The sequence below is a fragment of the Wasmannia auropunctata genome, unplaced genomic scaffold (genome assembly GCF_000956235.1).
Source record: "Wasmannia auropunctata unplaced genomic scaffold, wasmannia.A_1.0 LD336092.1, whole genome shotgun sequence".
Lineage (NCBI taxonomy): Eukaryota > Metazoa > Arthropoda > Insecta > Hymenoptera > Formicidae > Wasmannia > Wasmannia auropunctata.
In genome coordinates this window covers 2,968,752-2,979,593 of record NW_012026798.1, presented here as the reverse complement: position 1 = coordinate 2,979,593, position 10,842 = coordinate 2,968,752, and the positions used below count along the sequence as shown (strand labels likewise).

General features: G+C 30.2%; 1 protein-coding gene and 1 pseudogene across 1 annotated transcript in view; both read right to left on the bottom strand.

Annotated features, from left to right (window-relative positions):
- The window catches only part of LOC105447798, a 21,542-nt pseudogene extending 13,777 nt beyond the window's left edge, over nt 1–7,765 (bottom strand).
- Nucleotides 7,766–8,294: 529 nt separating this feature from the next.
- Nucleotides 8,295–10,842, bottom strand: part of LOC105447797 (tektin-1) — an 8,196-nt gene continuing 5,648 nt past the window's right edge. The window contains exons 5-6 of the mRNA XM_011686004.1: nt 10,109–10,327; nt 8,295–8,626 (exon numbers count right to left, since the gene is read on the bottom strand). Of these exons, the coding sequence (XP_011684306.1) occupies nt 8,489–8,626; nt 10,109–10,327 (357 nt within the window). The 3' untranslated portion in view covers nt 8,295–8,488. The remainder of the gene's footprint in view (nt 8,627–10,108; nt 10,328–10,842) is intronic.

Sequence of the window (10,842 nt, the reverse complement as noted above, 5' to 3'; positions counted from 1 at the left end):
TAAAATGTAAGAGAGTAAAACAATTTTTCTTTCTCTCTCTCTAAAAGTGGAGAGGGGCCTGTTAAAGCGAGAAGTTTAATATTATATATTATTGTAATTGAAAGATTAAATTAAAAAGTATTTTGTATTTCAAAGAAGTATTTTGTATTTCAAATACAAACTTAAAAGTATTTTGTATTTCAAATCGAAAGATTGAAAGTATTTTGTATTTTGTATTTCAAATCAAAAGATTGAAAGTATTTCATATTTTGTAATTCAAATACCAAGATTCCTAGTATTTTGTATTTTGTATTTTAAATATTTTAATGGTGTATTTTGCCCAGCCCTGGATATATGTATATACACGTCATGACCCTGTGTGACCCTTTCAACTTGCAAGTCATCAGCTGATAAGAAGAGACTGATGTTCATAATTTTAAAAAGCTGTGAATTTAAAAGTCGTAGTTTTTTTTAATAAATTAAATATTAGATTAGACATAGAATCAAATCAATGGAACAAATTAATTATCAGCAAAAAAACTAATGATTGTGCAATCAAGTGTTTAAATTAGACTGACGCGAAATTTTGGTTCTTTTCAGGGGGGAGGTCGGTAAAATAACTGACATAACAACTTATTTAACATAACAAATATAAAATAGATTCCGGAAACTTATTTAAAATAAAATATCGCAGGGGCCAATAAAAAAACTGACTGATAACTTATTTAAAATAACAAATATAAAATAGATTCCAAAAACATATTTAAAATATTAAAGAAATAGATCAGAAAAGAAGTTATTTAGAATAATAAATACTAAATAATTCTTTTACTTTTTATTATTTAAAATACGTATTTTAAATAATGTTATTTTAAATACGATCGACCTCTGGTTCTTTTAAATTTTCAATATTAACTTGTAAAATCAAGTCCGTTACTCTTTGTTTTAATTAATCTAATCTTAAGTCTTCGACTATCGAAATAGATCGGAAGATTGAAACTTTGAAAAGACTCGGCCGGATCTTTTTCTCTTCGCTATGTGTTTGAATATCCTCAGCTCTCAATTATAACTTTGTGTAGAACGCGCGCCCATGTATTTTCATGCCCAAGATTTTCCAGTCGCTGATTGTATTTGCTAGCGACTAGAGCGTATTGCAAAGTTTCTAGCTTACCCGACTACTTTCTAGCAATTTAGTTTCTCCTATCAACTGTATTTCTTAGCTGTATGACCCAGTTAGGCTGAAATTATCTGATTTTACAAGATATACTGATATCGCGCACTACCTGCGATATATCCTGCTAGTTTTCTTTACAAAAATACCAAATTCATTGCAATTTAATAATTATAGGTGATTTATTCATCCTTTTAAATTTATTCAGATCATTAATTAAAAACTGGTAGTAAAAGTATCATGCAAATAAATTTAAACTTTAAATTAAAAGACATATAAATATAAAATATATGTGCGCATTTCTTTCCACACGTGAATCTTTTGTTAAAATTTTGGGTATCGTCATATCATTTTTTGTCACAATTTTCAATTAAATTGGTTAAATATTAATTTAACATTTCTCTATCCCAAATCCCCAATTAAAATAATATCTATGAATACTACAATCTCACATATTAGAGGCAATCTAATAATCATATTAACACAATTTTTATCAGAGAAGTAACTCATTACTTGAAACGAAGTTACAGTTACAGTTACTTTTTTTCAATAATTGCAACTTAACTTTGTTACTTTCTTTTCATGTGTAACTGTAATTTTACTTAGATTTTTTAAGTAATTAGTAACTAATTTAATAGTTACTTTTACAATTACTTTATATATGTCAAATCGTCACTTTCATGGATCCAAATTATGCAACACATTCGCTCAATCACCTAATCGTAATGATTGTAATTACGCGAAATATTTAAAAATGCTCATATTATAAATACGCTTATTACTTTTCTTTTTTAAATAAAATTATATAATATATGAAATCTTTTTTTTATAATGCTAATGTTGCTCTATTAAAAGTGTAACTGAAAAGTAACGATTCGTTACTTTTTGAGTAACTGTAACTCTAACATGTTACTTTTCAGAGTCGGTAATTAAAGCAGTACACTCGCAAATTCAAAATATTGAGAATTTCTTGAAATTGAAACTATATGTTGTACTAGAAGTCGTTGACACGCTTGTGCAATTAGAATGAGATTGACCATCTCAATACTGAGATATAAGCAATTAAAAATTGCATTTTTTATACGTGTCGCCTATACAAAGTTGATAAAACTGTTGCGTTTATTTTTGTAGGGCCTAAACTAGCATTGAGATTTTAATAAAAAAACGAGTATGTAATGAAGGGATATGAAACGGATATTATGAAAAAAATTCATAATTTTTTACCATTTAGTTTGGAAAATAGAGCCTTTTAAAAAATATAATTTTCGATTTTTATTGACATATGGAGGCGGGTGAAGGAGGCGGCCAGTCGAGCTGCGTTAGTCTGCGTCTGTCTGAATTAATTTTTTTCTGCGTGTGCGTGCGGTCTATGGATAGGCACAACCAAATATTTTTTCTCACTGGCGGCAATGGGAATATCGCCACCAAGCGCGCGATGAGACATAACTTTTGGATGGTATTGTCGCGAGTGTACTACCTTAATTAATTTGTAACAGTAACTAATTATTTTATGAAAGACAAAAACTGTGACTGCAACTAGTTACTTTTACAAAGTAACTTTCCCGACCCTGATTTTTATACATTTATAACATCGAAACTGTTTTCATTTCACGTTTCGCGGCACAACTCCAATATTCAATATCGGCAGGGCTGGGCATATTTCAAATACTTGTATTTGAAATACAGTATTTGAAATACAATTTGTATTTTGTATTTTGTATTTCAGCGGCACACATAAAAGTATTTTGTATTTTGTATTTCAAATAAATTATTCAATGTATTTTGTATTTCAAATACAATTTCAATCTATTTTGTATTTGAAATACTAAAAAAATTATTGATAAAAATTCTTGATAACCATTAAGAGTAACTTAAATTTTTCTCATATGACACTAATTATTTTCATCAAGTTTCAAGCAATATCAAGTCATCAGAGTCAAATTTCATAATCTCACATTAGTAAATAGATTTCTCGTGTGATTGATACAGGACTGTTAAAAAATGTAAGAGAGTAAAACAATTTTTCTTTCTCTCTCTCTAAAAGTGGAGAGGGGCTTGTTAAAGCGGGGAGTTTAATATTATATATTATTGTAATTGAAAGATTAAATTAAAAAGTATTTTGTATTTCAAAGAAGTATTTTGTATTTCAAATACAAACTTAAAAGTATTTTGTATTTTGTATTTCAAATCGAAAGATTAAAAGTATTTTATATTTTGTATTTCAAATCAAAAGATTGAAAGTATTTTATATTTTGTAATTCAAATACCAAGATTCCTAGTATTTTGTATTTTGTATTTTAAATACTTTAATGGTGTATTTTGCCCAGCCCTGAATATCGGAGTCATTTGGAGTCATCGAATGATTGTCGAAACAAGGTATTTGGCGCCATCTAACATTGCTTGCTAAAAGCGACGATTGCAAATTTCGGATTAGCGTCGACAAGATCGCGCGCTCTACCCCCACACGTCATCGCACTCGCGGCGCGGTCGCGCGCGCCTGTGTCCTTGTCACCTCCGGCGTCCCGCGGTTCAGGAGGGCACGTTTCCGGATTGAGCAAACCGGCGTGTGCAGCCCGATTATTCCGCGCCTACGTCGCGCGTTATACTTACTACGAAGGCAGAGCCGTGTCCCCTCCACGCGGCGTGTGTCCTAAACGGAGCTAGCACGCATTTTTGCAAGACTCTTTTGAATCGCGTGTGTTTACCGCGCATATAAAATACACGTCACGCTCAAATCACCATCGAGGATATATGCGTCTATATACACCCCGCGGATCCCCCGCGTGGCACTTCGCGGCTATGGAATTACTTTGACGATTGACATATCGCTCTTTGTCCGCACGAATGTATTAGAGGTAACTCCCGAAGGCTTTATGTAATTCACAGCTGGATAGCCTGCAGCAGATTTCACCCAGCGGATAGACTTCCGCGTGGTCTCTATATATATACCACATATAATCAATAATACGACAATACTGCTATCTCGTGGTGAAAGGCGATATTTTTATGAACAATAATTGATATAATAATTCTATCTTGATTTGAATTTTAATGTGCGCATGTATACAAATTGCATTTGTTTTTATAAAAAATGTGTCTCCTTAAAAAATTATGTGAGAAAACCGCAGTTTCATGTTACTTTAATTCTGGAGAAAGGTATATCGATTAAAATGGAGCATCCATGTGTATAAGTGTTATTCAATATTTTACAACAAATTAAATATCATGGATATATATATATATATAAAATAAATAAAATTTTATTTTGATAACATTTGATTTTATATTTCCTTAATTTGGATCGGAATAATGGGATGAGATATCCATGATATTTAATTTGTTGTTAAATATTGTTAATGTTATAAAAATAAAATTTTATTCATTATATATATATATATACATATATATATATAAAATAAATGAAATTTTATTTTGATAACATTTGATTTTATATCTCCTTAATTCGTCGAAATAAAACAAGTGGGATGAGATATATATTAGTGACCCTACATTCTAATTATTATATAAAAGAATAGTTTTTAATTCAGGTAGGTTTTTTCGAATTTATTTCGTTAAAACTCAATTTTGTCTTTTATTTTAACAATTTGCAATATAATAATTGTACATAAATATAATTTGTTTTTATCTTTTAATAATTAGTATATTTTTTTTATTTTTATATAAATATAATTTGTTTTTGTTTTTTATTAATTATTATATATTTTTTAATTTTTTTCTATTAAAATTATTCAGATCAGATCTATTTTTATATTTTATTATTTCGCGTGAACCTGTATATTTCAAAACTATAAGAGTTTGTTCCACTACATATACAGTCGAATCAAACTATCAGAATTTAAGGCAGTACCTTATTTTAAATATTACGCAAGAAAATTTCATAATACGCAAATATGATAATCACAAAAACTGGTTTGGAAACTCGTAAAGCTAAAGTCCTAAAATTTTCAGATTTATCTTTTACTTTCTCTAAGTTACCGCGTACGTATATATAGGTCATCTTTGTTTTTTTTTTTCACAGTGACATTTTCAATTTTCCGAATTTCATCATTTTATCGTTTGTATGTATTGCTTTATCGATAAAATTATATGTAAGAGATGATATATACACGCCTGTACATCTGCGACACTTTAAGATTATTCCGCGAAACAAAAAGCGGGGTCACGACTTGATTATATAAATCTCACACCATTAATATACATTCGGTTTCCATCATGATTCAGCGTAACGGGAAATTGATGTCTAATTGTAAATTATAGAAATATCAGATTTACGTATCTCGTTAACTTATATCTGAAACACCATAAGAATAAAAAATTCGCCACAACAATTATACCTATAATGCCCAATGAAAAAAATAATAATTTTCTATAGTAGTCTTTATTTCAAAATTTGCTTCGCGTAATGTCCCTTTATTTTTGAATTATACATTAATTATTAATATTTCGGATCCAAACAAGTTAAGAAATTCATTCTCAATAGCGACATCAATTATTCCAATGTGTAAGATATACATATATTATAAAAGTTTCCGAAATGTCAAGGAAGATATTCTCGCATATATAAAGAACAACGAAAAATATGCTTTTTTTATGCAAATAAATCATCGTGTTACATGCGAATATATTAAAAAATGTAATCCATTAATTTTTAAAACAAGTTCCCAAAAATATGAAAAGTGATTTATTTTATAAAGATGACGTCGGTTCGTCAGTAAATTTATTTATATGGACATTGAATCAAGTAAAGTAATATATAGAGATGTGTATAATATATCCGTGCAATCGCTTGCTTAAAAGTCATTACTTAAACCTAAATAGCACAAAGATTTCTCAAAGTTATTCTTTAAGTACTCTTCTTTCCTGATCTATAATTCTTTAGAAATTCATAGAAAAATAATTATACAATAAAAATATCTTAAGAAATTACTAATATCATCAATTTACACTTTGGAAATTTATAGAACAGTTTAGGAACAAAAAGAGAAAGAGAAAGAGGGAAAAGACCGAATGATCGCCGTCTGCAAAATTTCTCAATTCATTTTTGTATAAAACTAAACGAAACTGTGCTGCTAAAATATATATCTCATTTATTTTCATCATGGAGCCCTATTTTGGGGACTCGCTGTCAAAGAATTATTTTGTTAGTTAACGCATGAATGAAAGTTCTCATAATGCTGCGCTTTTTATCTTATTCTGTACGGTTTTTACTTTTTCTGTACGGGTGTATTTCGTTTTTTGCATCGCTTATCTTTATTATTCATTGAAATCTTTGTTGTTAGAGATAAATTATGCATTAAGCGCATTATGCGAGAAACGGAATGTACCCTAGAGAAATATGGAATCTGTGTAGGTGACGGTATTGTTCGCAAGTAAACAACTTTAGTGAAATCAAAACTTTAGTAAAAACTTAAATCTTCAGACAATCATTTTTCTGATTTCACACAACATTGAATTTTAATATTGAAACGTTCCTTAAAATTAATTCTTTACAAATATCTGTTTATTTATGTACTATCTATTTATCTGGGTTTGAAAGATTGCGATACAGATCAACTGGTTTTTAAAGAATTCAAGTAAAACCTGTTTATCAGGTGTTACTTATATAATGTAGATGAATGTACATCTAAAAAAACAGGCTAAAGCTAGTATTTTAATTTAAATGTCTCATTCATTAAAAATTGTTGACATTCTAAAAGATATGTATGTAAGATATATAAATTCTACAAATGTTATTTTTCTCTATGCAGTTGTTAAAATGAAAAATGCGTATGTAAATGTAATTAAACAATTATTCTGTGCTTTATTTTTTATAATTAACAATTACTAATGAATGGTTATACAATAAGAGAAATGATATCGTGATTTAAAATTTTTTTAATGCAAAGAGAAAGAATTTTTATGTTTCAAATACGATACATTAGAGGCAATTTGAATTGCTTTAATTATTGTCTCACCATCTTACCGATATTTGTACATGTAAATAAAAATTTATTTGAGAATAGGTGCAAAGTGCTGTTGCAAAAATATATACTTACACAATTTTTATCGGCCGTGTGCGTAATGTTTATTCCATTGTTGTGATGAATTGACATCTTCGATATAGTATCCGCCATTTGTAATAATGTTAAAAAACACACAGACTGATTTCATAAAAAAATATTTCACGAACAAGTTATATTAAACAGATATTTAAATTATCCAGCTGCCACAAATCGCTTGTTTAATTTAACTTTAAATTTTAATATCACACAAAGACCGAAGTACAAGAGGAGCTTAAAATTCGTAGTAAAAATTCATCTCTTGATATCTCCCATTTTTATATATATTTATATACATATATATAGTATGTATATATAATTAATACCTTAATTCACACGATTACAAAACTCACGTTTTACAACGGACTGCACATTGCGCGCACACACACACAGTACCGCACCGGGGTGATTCTTGCGAAGCGCCGCGAATTCTCCAATTTAATACGAGAAGTAGGAGAAGATTCCGCAAAGAAAATGAGCTTCCGCGCAACCAGTGGAATAAGTGCACCTTTGCGCATCCGCCGACCGATTCGATTCCTGTTAGTGCACAGACTGAAATGAAATTGCAACGGCACAAGTCGGTTAGGCCGTTCACGAAAGCGTCCGGCCTCCCTCCTTCGTATATCGCGTGCGTGTACCGGTTTCTTTGAAACCATCCATTCGCCTATTCGCCGTGGTTTTCGCTTTATTTCTCTCTCTCTCTCGAGGAGAGGGAGAGAGGAAGGATTGCAACTACGCGTGACTGCGATTACCCCGGCAAAAAGTATAAGAAGAAGCATCCGCGCTGGTACATGACCCCGTTTCATAACAACTTTTATTTCGCCTTTCGCGCGACGCTTTATTTCCGTGACATCATCGGGCAATCCTACATTCATCATTTTTTGCAGATAATGTACAAGAATTAGCTACTTTCTAATCATAAACTCAAAACTGGTTTCGTAGCGATCGAGCTATATAGAATGTGGTACGATTATTAATATCAAAAGCTAAAAATATGAATTTTTTTTCCTTTTCAAAATAAAATATAATTACGCATATTTTAATATTGTAATCTAACGACTGCAATGAGAAATTAGGATCCTATAGGGTACCTTTTTACGTATCACACTTGTAATTTGATTATATATATTTTATAAAAAGATATACATGTATATAAAAATTTATGTAGCACGAAAATTTTGATGGATAATAAAATACATTACATCACGTTCAAGATACGGCAAAACTGAAGAAATCGTAAATATATTGTATAGAATATAAACGCTTTAATATTAGCGTTTTAATACGCGTGATAATCTATACTTTGACGTGAAGTCATGCATTCGACCTCGTCAATTTTCAAAGTATTTGTCTTCACGTTAATATCCTCCTCCAGTTGAACTTGCGTTTTAAGCAAGAACCGTAGCGATGTCTCTGCCTGTAATATATCTCGTAGTAATTAATAAAATATTATACTATGTGTACAAAATTTATCGAAATTTATCGGTGCTGCGTAGAGATGTAAGTAGAAAAAAAACCAAATTTTTTTTTTTGTAAAATACGTTTTTTTTCTATACATAAGCCTCGTTTTTTTCTCAAAATTTTGTTTTTTTCAGCCATCTATTTAATATCTATATTTTGCTTAATATAAGTTAATTTTTCATGACTTTTTATTTTATAGATAGTAGATTTAAGGAGTTACGCCACCTTTGAGGTTTTAGAACGATACCTAACGTTTGGAATTTTTTTGAGTAAATGGATAATTTATTTAAAATCTGTTTAGAGGATATCATTGTACATATAAGAAACTAAAAAAATATTTTTTTATTTTTCTCGTGTCCAAAATGGCGGCGCACTGGCCTACACTTGCAAAATCCCTTTTTTTCTATCGATGTACAGATACACAGTTTGACCTTAAACAAAACACAGAATTTTCATTATCTACATATTAAAAATTAATAAAGTACGTAGGGATTTTTCAAAATATTGATTTTTTCAAAATGGCAGCTATTTTAAGAAAGACTTGTACTGGCGAAAAATACACATTTTTCGTAAAATAGCTGCCATTTAGAGAAAAATCAATATTTTAAAAAACCCCTACGTACTTTATTAGTCTCCAATACGTATGAAAATTCTTTGTATTTTGTTTAAGATCAAACCATGCCTGCAATGCCATATGCCTCTAAAAAGATTTTGAATAAAGTTATCTGTTTACTCACAAAAAATCCCAAACTTAGGTATCTGTTAAGGCCTCAAACGTGGCCTAATTCTTTAAATTATCATCATTTTAACCTGTTATGCAGAACGAGAAAGCCAGTATATTGATTCTGAAACGTATTTTGAAGCAAGAACTTCAATGAATAATTATAATAAGTTCTACTTAAGGAAAAGCTATTTGGAAAAAGAATTAAATAGATTCTCCTTTTGTAAAAGTTAAATGTAGATCACATTAAAATTAATTATAGAATTACTCTTTACAATTAATTAATTTCGGAATTAGAACAAAAACCAAATTTGTATTTTTACAATAAAATAAAATACGTTTCTTCTAATGTTTTTTCTATCAGAAAAAAAACGTTTTTTTTTACATCTCTAGTGCTGCGAATGTGTGCATTCTATATTTAAGGTGGATCCACACAACATGCTCTTTGCTTCCTGTTTCTTCTTGTTTTTTTACTTCTTGCCTTTTTCTATTCTTGTGACCGCGTTTTATCGACAATCATGTTTTTTGCCATGTATTTCCTGTCTCTCTTTCGAAATTTGTTAACAGCTTTTATCCCGGAAATGACGGATCGAGATACGAGAGGCAAAAAGACAAGGGTGATAAAAAGCGATAATAAAAAAAAACAGGGAACATAACGTGCACATTGTTAGATCCGTCTTTAGAATTCTGTACGACAAAATGCAAACTGTCACAAACCTCGCGAAGCATTCGCTGCAGATTCGCCGCGACATTTCGTAATTCGTGTATCTCCTTCACGAGATTGGCCTCGACCAAGTCCTGAGTAAGTTCAATTCCTGGACGTTGACATCGATGACCTAGTCTTGTATGAGCCAGTGCCGTGTAACCTTCTTTGTCAGCTATTGACTTTTTTATGTACGTGATTTTACCCGACATAGCGGTAACTTGTTTTATTATCTACATAAAAAATGACAAGACAAGCGGTAATAAAACTTTTGAGTTAAAATGATATAAAATAGCGTGCGGAATAAAAAATTTTAATGCTCATCCATTGTTTTTTTCTTGATTGTTTCAACTTTTTCTATTAAAAATTATCTCCATTATTCTAAATTTCTATTAATCTCTAAATTTCTATTAATAACACCGGCACACAAAAAAAATGGTTTGTGCATTTGACCGGACCCATCTACGGACATGTTTTTCGACCCGCTGAATCCGAATTTGAGGTCCGTTGGGCTCGGTCAGGTCCTAGATTGTAGTAAAATGCTAAAAACCCCCCAAAATATGAAAACTGCATTACAGCGATGAAAAATTTTGTTGACCCGGATCAAGTATGATTTTTATGTATTTCGATCCGTTGAATTTGAATCTGAAGGTTAATTAGCCCGTTGAGCCATACAAAATTTGAAAAATCAGCGAAAAATCGAAAAAATTGCAAAAATCATGAAAATCGAAGTTATGGAGATGAAAAA